The 18,706-nt window shown below is 33.3% G+C and overlaps 2 protein-coding genes across 2 annotated transcripts; both read left to right on the forward strand.

Annotated features, from left to right (window-relative positions):
* Positions 1-176: 176 nt before the first annotated feature.
* On the forward strand, positions 177-9,194 carry SrpRalpha (signal recognition particle receptor alpha). The gene is made up of 10 exons (XM_068775090.1): positions 177-376; positions 512-764; positions 983-1,099; positions 1,832-1,964; positions 3,863-4,007; positions 4,622-4,754; positions 5,469-5,611; positions 6,696-6,851; positions 7,654-7,858; positions 8,380-9,194. The coding sequence occupies exons 1-10, from the start codon at positions 260-262 to the stop codon at positions 8,808-8,810; spliced, it is 1,833 nt and encodes a 610-aa protein (XP_068631191.1). The 5' UTR covers positions 177-259; the 3' UTR covers positions 8,811-9,194.
* A 4,105-nt stretch (positions 9,195-13,299) lies between these two features.
* On the forward strand, positions 13,300-16,126 carry LOC137931681 (uncharacterized). Its single transcript, XM_068775166.1, has 4 exons — positions 13,300-13,449; positions 14,046-14,204; positions 15,068-15,197; positions 15,839-16,126. The coding sequence occupies exons 1-4, from the start codon at positions 13,327-13,329 to the stop codon at positions 16,090-16,092; spliced, it is 666 nt and encodes a 221-aa protein (XP_068631267.1). The 5' UTR covers positions 13,300-13,326; the 3' UTR covers positions 16,093-16,126.
* The last annotated feature ends 2,580 nt before the right edge of the window (positions 16,127-18,706 follow it).

The following is an 18,706-nucleotide window of genomic DNA, read 5'->3' on the forward strand; positions in this document are numbered from 1 at the left end:
TAATCATAATGTGTTAAATAAATCATAGTTACATACTAGAGATATTTAATTTATTTAAACAATATTTGTTGTTAAGAGTTTAATTAATTTTATTACTGTCAGGTACATGTTTTTCTGAACGTAACAATTTCGGATTGTAAGCTGAGTTGTCAATTTTATGTCAGCTGAAACACGCAATACTTACGTACACAACTCACATACCACTGCGTAGTGAAACATCTGCTTCAAACAAAAATATCATTCACGCTATTTGTACATAATGCTTGATCTATTTAGTATCTTCAGTAAAGGAGGCATAGTGCTATGGTGTTTCCAAGGCACCAGCGAAATTTTCTCGCCGTCTGTAAACGCATTAATACGCAGTGTTATATTGCAAGTAAGTTTTCTGTCATGTGAAGCCCTTCGTTGAATAATTAATCACTAATACTTGTTTGACGTGGAAGTTTTTTCTTTTAATTAATCTCGGATTCTTTGGTGAACAAGACAAACTTATGTTACTTCCTTCTTCTAGGAACGGTCCGGAAATAACACCTTTAATCATAATTCCTTAACACTCCAGTACAAGTTGGATAATGAGTTTGAGCTAGTGTTCGTTGTAGCGTACCAGCGCATACTCCAACTGTCGTATGTAGATAAGTTTTTAAATGATGTCCATTTGGAATTTAGAGACAAGTATAAAAATGATCTGCAGACTGGAAAACATAACATGGACTTTGAGTTCAAAATGTGTTTTGACAGAGTTCTCAAAGAATGTGAGAACTGGGGTAAGTATTTATGATTTCTCTACACTAATATTAAAAAATATATATTTTTCATAAAGAAGTTTTGAAATGTTTAATTGCATTTATCAAAATAAGTCAGTAATTTATAATTATGCTATATTTGTAATTATACTATTACATTTGCTTATGAAAAAATCTTTGGGCAACTCCCTGATGATGAATCAATTGATTTCATAATTATTTAAAATTTAATTTTGCAGCCAAGTCACAAGCTAAAATTCCAAAACAAATGAGAACTTTTGAGGATTCTCAGAAATCCAAGAAGACTGTAGCTTCTATGATAGAGAGGAAAGGAGAGGAGAAAAATAAAAAATCTGGTAAGTTTGCTGCATAACCCAGTGAAATGAATAATGTGCTTGTGAAAAGTCTTCAGAGGGCCTCTTATTTCTATTCTTCTATTATTATTTTTTTCATTTATTTATAAATACAGTGTTAGATTTATAGCTCAAATTAAAATTAATGATAGATAATTCAGATGAACTCATAAAATATCTCATTTCTAAGTAGATGGTACATTGATTTCATCTAAACTAATATTATCTTCATGCTTCAATATATAAAAAATATAAACAGTTATGCGCAAATAAAAACTATATGTAAATAAGGTATAATATGTGAATAGGTTGCCAGTATATGTCTACCGCTCTCAATAGGGAAATCATACTGACCTCCATATCTTATATTAATGACGAGAAACATGATAATGACTAATACCTTAGCTGTACACAATTATGCGCCCCACCTGTCCTAGGGTGAAATAAATATTTTACATATTTATTCATGTGTCATGTTTGTACAGTTTACACTGGACATATATGTTTCAGCTGGTTAACATTATTAGATTAAACTGTCAGTATTTCTTATTATAAATAGATTCTGTACACTCATTATGTTACCTACTACTTTACTACATTACGTTACTACTCCCATAGGACCGGTCAAAATAGGCCTGCATCCATTGGCTTATAACGACCTTGACAAGGTCATCTGTCCACCAAGTAGGTGGAAGTCCCTTAATCTTTATTAATAATAATATTTTTTATTTTCAGTAAAAATAGTTGAATCTAAGAATCTAACTAATGGCAAAATTGAAGAAAGCTATGAACAAGAGGATGATGTGATAGCGACAAACAGAGCTAAACTAGCACAGAAGTTGGCGTCTAAGAACAAGAAAGAAGCCAAGTAAGAATTTCTATGTATAATAATTTTTGTACATCTCTATATGTGTGTAAATAATTCTTTCATAGTTAAAATTTATTAAGTCAAGTAACACAACCAACAATAGTTATTAATATATTTGGAAAATAACCATAATCCTATACTTCTCCTAAAGTATTTAGACTGAAGTTTAACACAAAAAATATCACAATAAGTTTTTAGAGAAATAAAAAATTCATGCAATGTTTTAAATTTTACATAATTCAAACAATTAAAACTTATTTTTATTTTATTATATTAATCAAGACTTTTAACTAAAAGAAAATATCTATTTTATATAACAACTATATCTTGTCTTATCAATATTTATCAAAGATATTTTTACATTTAATTGGATGTACATAATTATTAGCAATGTCAGCATATGCCAATACCCTTCACAACAAGGTTACATGATAAACCTGTTACGAATTACTTTTTTTAAATTGTTAGTATAGAAAATGTTGCTTTATTTAGAATTACACCTATACCGGGTAATTGTCTATATATGTATGTATCCTCAAACAATCAATGGATTTAGATATATTAAATAATACTATGATAATATAGTAAAAAAAACATTTTTAAAATTCAGATTACTGCATATTACATATTGCTTACTATCTGTCCTTGCAGATGTCATATTGTTAGAGGTTTTTGGCCTGTCACATACAAAATAGTTCATAATGATTTTATACAGGATGATCGGAAATAAGTGTAATATCTTATTTTTAATGACAAATGACCTATTCATTCGCTTCCTTAGAGCTATTTGCCTATAACCAATCATCAATATAGGCTGTGGATTATATTTTTTCATACTTTGTGTATGTTATGTAACATTTTTATTTCCCAATAAATGATGAAGAAAAAATTAGTGTGTAAACCGGTATATTACAAGACTATTAATCCAACACTTGTGATATTGTGACACTAGGTCTGGATTTTGAAGTATTGGCACATGTACTTTTAAATTACTTATGTCTCTTACTACACCTCTACTTCTACAGAGGGAAGATAAGGATAAGCATCATTTTGCATGTATAAAATACTGTAATATATTATAATGCTATACCCTGTATTCTGAAATTTATAAATTTAGTAACAAATTGAACTTGGTTAAAGAATTTTTATGAGTAGTGTTCTCTTTATGAATCTTGGCCTCCTCCATGATCGTCTTCCATCTAGCTCTATCCTTTGCTGTTGTTTGCCAAGATGTCTTCCTTCCGATACTCCTGAGTTTTTGCTCTACACATTCCAGCCACCCCTTCCTGGGTCTTTATCTATGTCCACTTGGAGACGGTATTAACAGCCCTGGTGGTTCATTCTTTTCAAGTGGCCTGCCCATCTGAGCCATTTTGACTTGATTTTTATTAGATTAGTTGAGTAAAATTGTTAGCACAATCTAATTTGCTAAAATATAATTATTTATTATTTAAATCATTATATTTTCATTAAGTGTAATGATTTGGTGGAATTAATGAGGCTTAAAAAACAATGGACAGAGCTAAACTCGGACCTTGTGAGATACAATCAGAAATTAAAAGATCCGCACAAAGATCAGAGACACTAACATAATTAAAAAAGTTGCTTGTCTGAAGTAGCATTGCTCAGAGCACATCACTCGTGCAACTGACGGCTGTTATGGCCGAAAGGTTAGGTAGACGCGGTGTGGGTAGGCCTCCACTATATGAACCAACGACATAGGTATTTAAGGTCGCGGGAAGCCGCTGGATGCAGATAGCGCAAGATTTTAGGGGAAGTTATGCTGGAGCTATGTCTTGCAATATCTATCCTGACACTTGTATACATTTTCTTGTCATGTATAAGTAAAGTAGCTAGCCATACTCTTTATTATTAAATATTTTTGGTGTTCCATCTAGAAAATCACCAAAAAGTCCGAAGAACGTAGACCGTGTTAAGAAACCACGTGTGTGGGAGCTTGGTGGCGGCAGCCGTGATCTCCCATCGCTGGACTTCAGCACAGATAAGGATGAGGTGCCCAACGAGATTATGGCCGATACACAGGTATGTGCTATCACAATATAAAATAATAGAGTGTATGTTAGCTAATTATGATGAATAGAGATTAAATGAGAAATATATACTTGAGTTAAAGTGTTGGCATATGGAAATCCTCTTGGTGCCGAAGAAATTTTAGGATGCAGATGAGCGAATGAGATGGAATATTATTGATTATTTATTGAATATTATTTATACATGCTCTATATTTATGCACATAGAGGCTGAAATCTTTTCTATACATTCTAGATATCTAGTTATTAAAGCTAGGTCTAAAATTTCTTATCTTAGAAAAATATTATCACTTTAGAGACAACTTTTAATCATTCCTTGGATTCACCATGTATATGCTGGATTCAGTGTTTTAGGTATGGTGCATATGATAAATTATAAATGATCCTACCAAAACTTGATTAGAACGTGTTTAATATATGTCTACTCCAAATATACAGTGCCTCTGGAACTGGAACATAGTAATGATCTCTTACTAGTAGTACTTACTTAGCAGTAGATATAAGGCGCTGTTACATTGGCTTTTTGCCTCAGAGACCAATTATTATAAGTGAAAATGTTAATTACTTTTAAAGTTTCACATGCTAATTTACTTAACTTTTTTGCAGCTCGTGGGGCAAATGGCTGGAGCTATCAAGGACTTGGAGGTGGAATCAGATTATAGCAGCAGCGATGAAGAAACAGAGAAGAGCGCTCAATCTAGCCCTAAGAAATCTGGTGGCATGTTCAGCCTGTTTAAAGGTGAATCATATTATTATTGTATAATGCTATGTGCTTCGAAAGAAGACTCGGGGTCATATAGAGAGCATTATAGAGGGCAATGTTCGATTTTCGCTGCAGATCAAATAAGAATTGAGAAGATTTTCAAAAGAACTAAGATCACCAAAATAACCAAAAAATTGCTACTCTGCAGTGGTCGTAGGCGAAATGCATGGCTCGTAAAATTGAAATGTTCTTTAGCGACCATGAACCTGTAGACGCGACGAGGGAAGGCCACCCACTAAGTGAAGCGACGATATAGTTAAGGTCACGGGAAGTCACTGGATGTAGGCAGCATAAGATCAGTCATCGTGGCTAACTTTGGGAGAGATTTATGCCTTATAATGGGCGTCTATTATTTAAAAAGAAGGAGAAGAACACCGTGTCAATCTTTTTGGTCAATTGTAAAAGAATTTTTTGATTCTGCAGTAGAATTTTTTTAATTATATCAGAAAATGTACCTGAACTAGTCGACTCGACAACATTCATACTGTCATAGATATTTGACCTATCTCAGTTAAAAAGAAAAAAAATATAAATCATTTTTAAATGTGAACACATTTATTGATTTAATGCAAAAAAATTAAAACTTTCACTTGTATCACCAAGTACCCTGTATATTGTTTTCATAACAACAATATACTTTATGTATTATAAATTTTAAAATAGTAGATAAAATGTGAAATTTGTTCGAAGGTTTGGTGGGGTCGAAGGCTTTGTCCGAGGAGAGCATGCGTCCAGTGTTGGACAAGCTTCGCGACCACCTCATCGCTAAGAATGTGGCGGCGGACATCGCGAACAAACTCTGCGATTCAGTTGCTACCAAGCTCGAAGGAAAAGTAAGTATTGCTTTGCACATAAAAAGTAAAATTTTGGACAAGAATTAATAGTGGTCTGTGCTAGAGATTCATAACCTAGGAAAAAGAAGAGTTTTATCTTTACAGATCCTGTAATTAAAAAATTACATTGTATATAATCTAGTTTTTTTTTCCGAAATAAAATAATTTTTCACAATTAAAAGACTTTACTGTAGATTATGTTACGTACTGTATGTAAAGTAAATGTGTGACATTTTTTTAAAAGCGTAAACTTTTTTAATATTCCTTCTAAAATAGTAATTTAAATAACACATCTCTGATATTGTTTTGCATAAGTGACATTGTAAACAATTTCTACTTTAAAACATTCAAACCAGTAAGGGCAGCATAACCAGTATATTGGAAAACTTTTGAGGAGGTCTACATCCAGTATAGGGCATCATATGGCTGAAATTATTACCATTTATTATTTAATCTATATTGGTATATATTATTTTTACTCGGCAGAATTTCATAATAATTTGTTCTACATAGTGCAACTTGCAGTTGCATAGGCCCTAATTGCTTACATCTGCCCATGTCTCGAGCTAAATGTTCACAATGGCCCTGCAACTCTTTTAAGGTCATCAGACAACTGTACCCTCTTGTCCTTCTTATATTGCCTCCAGGGGTCCATATAGTGGTGGACTTGTCATCAGATTATCTCAAAATTTTGGCCCCTGTAATTGGGGGCCTCTAGTTCTCCCCTATCTTGTTTAGGGATAGGGAACTTACAATTTTTAATTAATTATTTCACATACTTCTTATTATTTCTTTGATCATCTTTCAGTCTTTTTAGGTCATTCATTTGTTCTTCTAATATACTTCACAGGAGCTTACATATGTATCCATTTTTAGTTTCCTCCTTTACATCACCTTTCATTCACTTTTCTAAAGTCACAGATACATTGGGTTTATTATCTTTTTTATCATAATTTATTTAATGCTTAAACCATTTTTACTACTTAAATTTGTAGATATTATCACACATTCAATTTTATTTATTCCAATGTTTAGTTTATTACAACTATTTTTTTTACTTTTACTGTTTTATTGTTCTTCACAGGTGCTTGGCACATTCGACAGTGTGGCGAAAACAGTTCGGAGTACTCTTACGGAGTCGTTGGTTCAAATATTGTCTCCGAAGCGCAGGGTGGACATTCTGAGGGACTGCATGCATGCAAAGCAAGAGGGCCGACCCTATGTGATGGCTTTTTGTGGGGTAAGTACATGTTCCCGAATATTAAACAGTAATAATATTCGTATGTGTAAAGAAATTTCCGTTGTTTGTTCAATCAAAGCCTTATAAAATGGAAAATTTACAACTTTTTTATTTAGGAAATAATAACATAGTATAATCTAACATAGCATGTTTGTAGGCAGAAATAAAAAAAAAATAGGGCATATTTTATATGCCCATGAATAATGTTAAAATAAGTCTCATTTCCTTTGTGCAAAACAGTGGTAGCCCAGTGGTAGAGGATTGAGACTTGTTGTCATTTGTCACGGCCTCAATTTCCAAGGTACGAACTTATATAATTGACACTTTGTGCTTTAATTATATGAGATTGCCACTGTATGTAATATTACACTGCAATAGCCAGCCACCTTTCTGCCGGCGTAGCGATTATGATGTCCTCCCATAGATATCATTGGGTGAGACCAGTGCCTTGAGGTGAATGTCTAACAGGCGGTTTCAGCCCATAGACATCCACGCAATGATAAACTCTTGTTTCAGAAATATGTTGCTATATTTTAAAAATTATAAATAAGTACTTGACCCGACCGACGCCCTTGTTGCAAAAATTGCATTTTAATGTATATTCTTGTAACCCCTTGCGCATGGAACTTAGTAGATATAAATTTTTTCCCGTATTTCCACTAAAATATTTTATATAGAGTAAGAAATTAAATAAATTAAGATTGCCAAAAAACCATGAATATATATATACATAAGATATTTATATAAGAAAACAGCCTTTTTATCATTTATAATAATAATTGGAACCACTTATCGTTATTAGGTGAATGGAGTGGGAAAATCTACGAACTTGGCGAAGGTGTGTTTCTGGCTGCTGGAGAATGACCTGTCGGTGCTGATCGCAGCGTGTGATACCTTCCGAGCTGGTGCTGTGGAGCAGCTGCGAACGCACGTGCGACGCTTGGATGCTCTGCATCCACAGCAAACACACCAGCGTCGCATGGTGCACCTGTACGAGAAGGGCTATGGTTAGTTCACCATAACCCCCTGACACTTGGAGACATGTTTCAACAATTATTTTATTTTTTAAATCAAAATGAAACTTGGAATTAGTGGGGAAATCAATTAATTCCTTCTCGTGTTTGATAGAATAAGTCTTAGCAAAAATTTAATGAAGTTGGTTGGAACAAATGTTCATCATGAATGTTTTACAAAAATATTTAATTGTAAGCAAATTTGTTTTTTGTCAATTAATATATCCTGTTGTATATCAGGTTCAAAAAACAATGGTTACAAAAACAATAAATAATGTAATGATAACATAGATAAAACATTTTTAAAAATTGACTATGTATTTAAATATTGTTTATCTGTCCCTGAAGACTTTGTACTGCCAGAAGTTATTGGCCTGTTGTATTGCAGTGGAAATAAATGTAACATATTTCAGAGTATTTTTTTATACATACTTGAATGAAAATAGGTGCAAGAGTTTTGCTTTTTGTTGATAAGTCAGCTATGGACCCCTTTAAAAAAGTTTTTCTGTATCTAGGTAAAGATGCAGCGGGGATAGCTATGGAAGCGATTCGATACGCAGCCGATTCGAAGATAGACGTTGTGCTGGTGGACACAGCGGGACGGATGCAGGACAACGAGCCCCTCATGCGAGCCTTAGCCAAACTCATCACCGTCAACGAGCCGGACCTGGTGCTCTTCGTAGGAGAGGCTCTTGTCGGCAACGAGGCGGTTGACCAGCTGGTGAAGTTCAACCAGGCGTTAGCTGATCACAGCTCCTCAACTGATCCCCATGTTATCGACGGCATAGTGCTGACCAAGTTTGATACTATCGATGATAAAGTTGGTGCTGCAATATCGATGACTTACATCACTGGTCAGCCCATCGTGTTTGTGGGAACGGGACAGACATACACCGACCTCAAGGCCCTCAATCCGGATGCTGTTGTTCGTGCTCTTATGAAGTGATACAAAGCATATGGGCGTAGTTGACCGCCTACTGATTGATTGTAGACATTTATTTACTGTTTAAATTCATTCTAAATTTATTATAAAATGGTTTCAAGCTAATTTTAAGTCGCGACATAAAAATATTTTGACATTTGACTATTTCAGCTACACCCAACACACTTTTCTCTGTTAAACAATAAGTGTATTGTAATTTAGTCAAAATATCGTTTGAAGTTAGTTTTGTGATAACGTATAAATATTTTGACATTTGACTGTTTCAGCTATGTCCAACATACATATACTTATTGTTTAAAGAAAACTTCAGATTCATGTATTTTTTGTTAAAGATACATAAAACAAGGTCACATTAGTACAACAAATAAAATGTTTATTTTCATATAATTATTTTTCTTTTCAATTATCACTGTTACAGGGATTTTTTCTTAATATATAATTTATTACACAAATATATACATTTAATATATGTTTATAATTATTTAATCAATTTCATATACCAATGTAATATCAATTTAACACCATAGGAATAAAAATAATTATGCTTTAAATTATTAAAATTTATTTGTTTTGTTCACTATTAATGTATATAAAATTCACAAATCCATTTATGATATTTCCTTGGTTGATTCAAGGGATAATAGATCTTATGTGATGATTGAAGTAGAGTTAATTTTCAGTGCCTTGACCTGAATGCAAAAGGGAATCGAAAGCTTAGCAATTATGTAAAAAAAACACCGCTTGACTGTTGAAATAGATAATAATGTTATAGTATAGGAGCCAGTAATTATTTAAATTGTTTAAAAGATGATATAAATTTTTGACATCTGTTGAATATGTGATTGATTATAGATGTAAAAGTGGAAGGGGTGATTATATTGTGAGTGTATGGTCATTTGCTACCAATTAATATGCTTCAATGCAAAAATTAACGCAGTGTAGTTTTGAGGTAAGTTCCTCTTGAAAAATTTCCAATTTATTTGCATACATATAAATATACACACACTTATACATATATCAATATATTTATATGCATAGTTTTAGAATTCGGATTAACTAACATTGATTATTGTTTACTACCATTCTGAAAAAATTTAGAATTACCAGAAGTTTTTGGTCAGTTGCATTCCAATACAAAAAATAAATTAATTTAAGATATATTAGCGATCAATTTGATTGGAATCAGATGTAAAAGTTTTATAGCTTTTTACGACAAAATGGTTTATAAATTCATACATTATACCAATACCTATAACTAATTTACCTGTACATGAATTAGAAATAAATTTCCTTAAAAAAACCGTTTTCATGTGACCTCGAGACCTTTGGGGCAGCCTTCAACCTAAGGTAATATATAATGAGGTATATATATATATATATATATATATATATATATACCTCATTATTATATATATACACCTCCTATAGATATATAAAATGAGCCTAGGTATAGTTTCATCAGCGCTCTGTACATACCTATTGATATGGCTAGGCGAGGTACAGCGGTACCGGTCAGACAAAAAATTTACGACATTACCGATAGTTTTTCTTTCCAATAATAAATTACAAATGCTAAGTGACCTCGTAATTTAATAATTCAAATTCTTCACTGTGTATATATATATATTAAATATTACTGGCTGACTATTTAACAAACGTATTGTGTAAATAAAAAAAATCGCGTATAAATATTACTTTTTTAATCTGTATTACTTGTATATGATAGTTAATGGAGAAAATTATTGTATGAGTATTAATATTGTATGAGGACAATGGCTTGTAAGCTACACGAATCAAAAAAAATTAAGTACACTTTTAAATCTTTCACAGGGCTGTATTATTGCTAACATAGATAATATAATGAACGGACATAATTTAATTTTGCTTTGACTTTCACTTACAAGAAGTTTTAGTTGCGTCTCATATATATGTGTTACACACACGACCGGCAGATTAAAAGTAGACTAGGAGTGGGGGACCTAAATACCATTACGTTTTACCTCCATTTACGTTCAGCAATTTTTTTTTAAATGTCATTACTTCTGAAAACTTAGTATTACAATGTAACTTTTAGGCCCAAGTTTTATTTTCCTTCCAATTAGCTGATTACTTTGTCTTCTTTATCATGTAACAGTTAAACATAGCTGTATAAAATTTGAAAAATTTTTTATATTGCTATGAATATTTTAAAAAAAAAAAGTTAAATATTGATTTTAATTTTGAGTGACTGAGTGAAAAAACACAAATTTTTCTCCGAACCAAAAACTACTAGGGAAGAATAGCATACATGAGGATGAAATGGTTAGAGTTTTCCCACTCCTGGGTCACGTTTGTCCCACATCTCATAACTTCCATCGCTAGTTCATTAGTTGGTATTTCATAACATTTTCATCTTAAATATGGACCAGCGAAATGTGTTATTTAAAATGAAATATTGCAGATAAAAAAAATGTTTGCTAACATTTATGTATATAATAAAATATTTAAAATCGGTGGTTTATTTTATTTCTTAGAATTCTCTTACTTTTCACGCCTAACTTCCTCGTCGATTTCGACATTTTTTATTAAATCAATAAACAAAGGCGAGTTTCTGCCGACACTTCATTTCGCAGAGCTAACATTTTCCATAGCGTTTAGGAGTGTTAGTTGGCTAATAGCAACCGATCAAATCGTTGTTCCGCCTGCTCGAACGCCGTTTTGTCGGAATACTAAACGGATATTATCGACTAGTGAAAGCCCTAGGTCCCCTACAGAAGGTCCCAGATTCTAGTCACTCTATGCAGCTACGCACGCTAAGCGATCTAAGAAGGCAGTCTCACAATTTGATGAAATTGTAATACTCGTAAATAACGGACTGAGCCGTAGCTGCCCAGGGAGCTCTCGTACTTCGCTACCATAATAAAGGTCTTAGGCCCCTCAAACCCGTATTTAACGTAAGGAATAGCATTAAATTGTATATAAATGTATCAAAAGTTTTGTCAATTTTTGAAGAAGGCATGACCACGCTTAATAACGGATCTTTGGGGGATAAGTTATTATCGCGAAATAACGCACCGCTAGGCTTTTAAACAAATAAAACTTTAAATTACTTATTGGTTCCTATCAAATTGTGTTTAAATTTCGAATATTTTTACATTAGTATATCTTTTATTGATCGACAAGCACAGCATCGTAGGTATTATAATGCGTAAAAGATGCTGCTGCCCATCTCTAAAAACTTGTTTGCGGTGACAACCCTATATACCTATCCCCTGATTTACACGGTAGATACGTTCCTGAGAAAAACGTGTAAATCGAAAATTAAAAAAATTCAAGTCAAAACCGTGTAAATCATTTAACTTGCAGAAAATGCATAATATTTAACAGTCGTGATTTTTATCAATATTTTTAGGTGTACACAGAAATAAAAAAAAATGCATTGACAAGTTAATATATTTAATATGGTACGGAAACACTGTTTTTTAATTAAATACAAAAAATTAAACAGAACAAAAAATAAAACCAAAGGTGTTTCATTATCCTTTGTCACTGTCAGAAATTACTCTCATTCTTTTTTTCGGAATCAAAAATTCGAATTCACTTTCATCACTCGAAGTTATTTGTGTCGATTTGATGTTTGAAGCAGAAATATTTACATTATAAGAGATGGTAATAAAACCGGTTATTAAAACAAAAAAAAACTTACTTGGAAAACTGTGTAAAAGCGAAAACGTGTAAAAAATAAGTACCGTGTAAATCGGGGGATAGGTGTATAATTAATGGACAAAGTGTTTTTTTGTTTCTGAAGATGTTAATGATGTTAGCCCTCAGGCTTTTACAGTTTCATCGGTACTGAGTTCACGGAGCGGAAGGGTCCGTGAATTAGAGGACAAAGTGTGAATTTTTTAAAATTGTATTCCGAAAATCGAACCCGTGACTTACGATCACAAGTCTCAATGCTCTACCCCTGGGCTACCACTGCTCACCGGTGATTAGTTACATCTAAATTAAGTCAACTTTATGTTCAATAGATTAAGATAAATGGATTTATTGAATGCGTAAAATTATATGTAATTCAATTTACGATTTACAGCAAATTTTAGTCAATTTTAAAATTTAAATTTTATTAACTTCAATATTGGCTATAGATAGACATAAGGAAGCTAATTTTTCCGTTCAGATCTTGATTAATTAAATTAAGATAATATATATTCATTAAAATTTCATGAAAAAATATTTTAATAATATTATAGTGACGGGAACAAAGTTATTGTATTTTCTTTCTTTCTGTTTACTGTATAATATAGTAAAAAGTATATACGTGTCATTCTGATGGTGTAAATGGTGAAAAAAACATTAATAATACAAAGTTTCATAGTCCGAATAGAGCACAGAACTCGGCCACTAACTGCGTAACAATTAACATTTTTATTCGACCTTCTCATTAAACGCATCCTAATTATGTCATGTTATTTTCACATATATTTTGACATTCGCTTGTTACCTAGGCGGGACAGCAGGGGCTCGGTACAGCGGAAACATGGAGAAGTTATACGAAACAGTGAAGACTTCAATTGTTACTTTCAAATTGGACACGTGCTGTTGCTTCGCCCCTGTGAGGACCGGCGTCTTAATTACAGGATATTTTAACATATTTTTATCTGTAAGTTTTCTTTATTATCTGTATTACTAAAACTAATTACTTACAATTAACAATTTAATTACTGTTAACTTTAATGTTTATAAAATACCTCTGAAGCCTTTAATAAACTACCGCTGAATTTTTTAAAGCCTTCTAGACGCTGCGATGGAAATGGAAGAAAAAAAGATTCTAGTTTACAAAATAACTATAACTAATAGTAACCTTCTTAGTTATGTTAGGACGTGGAAGGAGACATATGTTAAGCCGTCTGTTTTCAAATATTTGGTGCGCGTCTGGTATATCGCCCACAGTAAACTTTTACCTCTTTGACTCTGCGGTTGGACGCTTATTTAACATCTCAAGTTTTGAGTTTGATTATCAAAAGATAGATAGATCTTATGATTTGTGTAATATCTTTGATGCTTAGTAACTTCACGTGATATCTTTTTAAACATCCTAAAAAATCATATCTACTTGAAGGATATTTATTATAGTCCTTTTATAGCACACAATTTAAAAAGTATGTTAATATTATTTATTTATATAACTCTAATCCTAAAATTTGTTTTATAACGTATTATAAAATCAAATGTGGGCAATTATTACTTTGTTTGCAGATGCTCTCTCTGGTAGGAACAGCTGACGGCGGCATCACGCCGCCGCTGATGGCCGTGCAGGAGGTGATCCTGGACGACGAGGGTTCCAAGATCATCGGCGTGCTGGCTTACGGAACAGAGCTAGCTTTCAACATGCTTCTTTTATGCGCCATGTATCGGGTACTGTTATACACATTGTCTCAAAGCAAAATTTACATCAAATTAATATATATTTTTTGTTTGGGTGTGCATATATTAAAACACATTTTACGTAGCTATATATAGACGCAACTCTAAAATGTTTAATTCGTAGTGTATGATTTGAAACTACGGATGTCAGTCAATTGTACGACCGTATCAATATCTTTTTTTTTTTATAATGGGCAAGTAAGTAAAAAGAACTGTGGCAACTGAAGAGCAATAAATGCTACTTTTTTTTAATGGACTTCAGACATTGCTCGGGTATCAAATTCGGTCTTAAGCATCGAAAGCCTCTTAATTAGGTTATTTAAGATGATTATAGAGGTTTCATTCAATCATTTTAAACAAATGAATGGATTTGACTTTGTTATTTTAGACAAATAAAGGCGTATCAATCAGTCATATTAGGTAAATGAATACTTCGTTCGGTCATTTTAAACAAATAATTGTAATTAATTTTTTACTTGTTTATCATAAAAATAGGATTTTGTTTACACATTAGAGTTGCTTAAAGTACATTCCGTAAAACTTCAGTATTCTTGATGACGCTCAAAATGTTTAGAACAGGCTATTTTTTAAATATAATATTAGAAAGATAACATTAATATTCGAAGAAAAATCGCTTAAGATATCATTTTACATTATTATATCATGTCAAAATAATTTTTCACAAATGGGCCCATTTTGACATCACATTTTTAAGTTGCGAAGTGGATAGTGCGTAGGTTATGACTAGCACTGATTTTAGCAATTTAATTTTTTTGATATACAATTTTCGTACAGTGTTGACTCTTTTTTCTATATTTTATTACAGTTGATGTGTAAATTACAATTTATTTCAGAAAGACATAGTGTTGCTACGTACCTACATGTATTTTGGCATGGCTGCGATAGTCGCTTCGGTACTCGTCTACTCAATGGTTATAGCCGCCATAACTCTACTAACTAAAATTAACGTGATAGGTAACTTTGGTAAGTAATTTATTATAACTCATTGGTACTTTATACCGCTTGTATACCATTAATTCTGCCAATCGGAATTCTTCAATAATGTTATTAGTAATTAGCCGTGTAAATTTATTTAATTTTAATGATTATGGAAAACTTACAGATTTATACTTTTATAATAGTAATAGAAGGCTAATCAAAAGTTTTTACTTTTAAGTAAAAATACTGAGTCAGGTATCAGGACTCAGGAGTGTACTGTATTCTTTAGTACTCATCGCGATATATTACGAATTTCCATAAGTAGGTTGAAGTAAACATTAAATAAATACAGATTCAATTTATAAAGGAAGAATGCATCGCTAATAATCTTTGTAAGAGTCTGGACTTATTGTGCAAAAAAGGTCAAATGTGTTGGTACTGTTTACGTTATTAATAACTAAATCTGCTATATAGTTGCTAATCTTTAGTCACTATTAGCAACCTAGATTCGAATCATTGCACATATTACATCGGATTGCAAGGTCACCGAGCTCTCAAGTATCTTTTTAAAAAAAAAGAGCAACGTGTAAATACGTCTTTACCTTAATTTTTATTTCGTGACTTATTTTTTAAGAAACCTAATCTTTTAATTTTTTGTACATGCAAATAAACAAATATTATTTCAGTATATCAATGTTACGTTATATTACTGGTTAGAAGTGCAATAGTGGAGATAAAAGAAGAAGATAATGAAAATAAAAACGGTCACATCGCTTTATATACCGTCACAAAGCTACCGAACGAAATACATGATTTAAAAGACGCCGAAGCGCCTCCAGCAGTGGTTTCTGAACCAGAGGAGAATCTTCATTCCGAACAGAAGATCGAAGAGAAGGTTGTGAAACTTGAAACGGTTAATGAGAATACGAAAGAAGAATAATTGTTTAAACGATTTGAATTGTATGAAATTTATTTTTACAATTATGTTACAGAATAGAAATAAATGTAATTACATATTTGATTGTTTTAATGAATAAATTTATTAAACTGTCACTTGATGACCATCTGCTCTTTTTTTCTTAGGTAACTACGCCCATTAAATGGTTTGCAAAGTAAACATTACGTCATCTTCAGCGACGCATCGAAAAGGGGAATTGCACACAAATAAAATTGTTCACTTACGTCGATATATATACGGGCGAAGCTAGAATGAATACGGCCTCGACTCGAGGACTTCGGATCCACTAGGATCCGAAGTCCTCGAGTCCGAGGGAATAATGATGGAAAGAATAAATGGGTCCAATGAAGCTGTAAATCGGCTAACAGCGTCCAGTAACAACCGAATACACCAATACCTCACTTTGCGTCGTGGTTACGTTCCAAAAAACACGACGTCAACGAAGATTGGTTCCAGGGTTATGAAAATAAAACTTGTTAAAAAGAAAATTAAACAAAGTAAACATTTAAAAAACAAAAATAATATAACTCTACCAATAAATAAATTTAAAAAATATATACCTTTTTGTAACCAGAAACAACACGTTAAAATTTTATTTAAATTTATTATTCTCTTAAAAAAAGCACAACACTACATTGGAACACACCACGTAATTGAAACAGAACTCCAAAGTTAGAAAAACAAAGTGAACATAAAACTGTATTAAAATTGAGTTGATTTTTAGTTAGAAAGAGAATCCCCGAGTTTTGATGGCATGGCGCAATTAGAAACAAAAGTGTTGGCATCTTTTGAAAAAAAAATTTTTTTTTTAAAATTAAAGACTCGAAACCAAAGCAACGCAATCTCGTAAATCTAACGAAGCACAGTGAAAATTAGTAATAATTAAGCAGCGACGCAACCGCGGCACGGCCGTCATCTTGAATTTCAAAAATATCAGATTTTTTCGGAGATCGCGTGAAGAAATGCAGAAACCTCGCCATACGTCGCGACCCCCTATCACGACTACTTCTGGGAGAAAAACGGTCGCGTCGATCGGTTGGGGGGATTTGCAAGATTACAGATAATAATACATAGATCCACAGCTCGTTAGTTCTAATGTGGTAGCGTGTCTTCCAGTAGCACGCGTGAATATAGATGTAAGGCCGGTTTAAAACGAATTAAACCAAACGGTTTAAAACGAAAAAAACCGTTTAAAACCGAAAAAACCCATTTTTTTCGATTTTAAACGTTTAGTGTTGACGACTATGTTTTTCTTAAATATAAACACATTATCTATTCCAAGCGTAGACATTACCTAGCTAAGTTGAAAAACTATTACCTAGTTAACTATATTGGTTATTTTGAAAAGATTTATCAATCAGTTTCATTCGGTTTAAAACCAAACTCACACACTTGCACTTCTCACGCGGAGAGACGTCAAGATAGACATGATGATTAGACATAGAGAGAGATGGCAACGTTGCGCCAGCTCGCCTACTCCACACCACACACACACATACATAGCGTGTTGCGTGCGGACATGTCAGTGTTGCCAGTATTGTAAAAAAATGTACAAATTTGTATTCAATATAAAGGTACTCGTACCAAATATGCCAAACATTACTAAATAACTAAAATGTAATGAGCTGTTATAAAATTAGATTATTAGGTACCCGACTTTTTCTTGAAAGTAATAAAAAAAATTGGCTAAACTTACACAGTCCACTCGACAACATGATGATAATACAGTGAAAGATTGGCGTCGAAATTTGACCTTTCAATATTAATCAGTGCAGAAAGTCGCCTCAAGTAATAGCATCTTAATTAAAAATAATCTGCAATTAAACCAAAGATGCATAACTTACATTAACTCGACCGGCTTATCATAATGCAATGAATTAATGGAGGTGTGGCAGCTACGCGCACATACGCCGTTCGACAGGTACTAAGGACCAGCTACTCTATTGTTTCTGAAGATGATAACGCTGTTAGCCCTAAGGCTTTTACAGCTTCATCGGTACTGAGTTCACGGTGCGGAAGGGTCCGGAAACCAAAAGCTTGTGAGGCGCCTACCAGTTGCACGAGGAAGCTCGCACGTTGTTAAGGCTCTTCGCGGTAGAGCTTTGACGGGGTAACACACCCTGGAGTGTGCACGGAGTTACGACGGCAGCGTGAACCACAGGCGAGCCGAAGGATCCGGCTCCAACCACGGTTCGCCCACGCTGTTAGCGGTTAGGGAGCGGGCGGCCGCTCACTAAAAGCGGGTTTTGTGGCGTGGTGGGTGACGTTTTGTTTTGTTACGTAGAACGAACGAAAGTGTTTTAGGTGCAGTGGTTGCTGATGAAGCCGAGTGGTTTGCGTTTGCAGTGTTGCGAGTACGGTGTGGCGAGTGTTATTTGGGAACCCTCTGATGGGCGTGAGGAAAACGTCTCTTGGTCTTTACTGAGGTGCGGGGGGGGGGGTTAGTTCAAAGCGCTATTAGGGGATTTAGGTGTGCGGAGGCCGACTCAAAAGAAGTTTTTGAGCAGGCCAGAAAGAACTCTTGAACCGTGGGGAGTTTGAGGTCACTATGGAGGTCAACGTTGCGCTGGAACCAATCCGCACCCTTTGCTATCCG

The sequence above is a fragment of the Battus philenor genome, unplaced genomic scaffold (assembly GCF_028537555.1).
Source record: "Battus philenor isolate CCGP_79_NKW_IND1 unplaced genomic scaffold, ilBatPhil1.0.hap1 SCAF_11, whole genome shotgun sequence".
NCBI lineage: Eukaryota > Metazoa > Arthropoda > Insecta > Lepidoptera > Papilionidae > Battus > Battus philenor.

Bases quoted from the DNA above. Each gene is read 5' to 3' on its own strand.
- SrpRalpha (XM_068775090.1), top strand. From the start codon at position 260: ATGCTTGATCTATTTAGTATCTTCAGTAAAGGAGGCATAGTGCTATGG. The intron at 1,100-1,831 runs GTAAGTTTGCTG...TTTTATTTTCAG, and splicing joins GGAGAAAAATAAAAAATCTG to TAAAAATAGTTGAATCTAAG. The intron at 4,755-5,468 runs GTGAATCATATT...ATTTGTTCGAAG, and splicing joins CATGTTCAGCCTGTTTAAAG to GTTTGGTGGGGTCGAAGGCT.
- LOC137931681 (XM_068775166.1), top strand. From the start codon at position 13,327: ATGGAGAAGTTATACGAAACAGTGAAGACTTCAATTGTTACTTTCAAA. The intron at 14,205-15,067 runs GTACTGTTATAC...AATTTATTTCAG, and splicing joins TTTTATGCGCCATGTATCGG to AAAGACATAGTGTTGCTACG. The intron at 15,198-15,838 runs GTAAGTAATTTA...ATATTATTTCAG, and splicing joins TAACGTGATAGGTAACTTTG to TATATCAATGTTACGTTATA.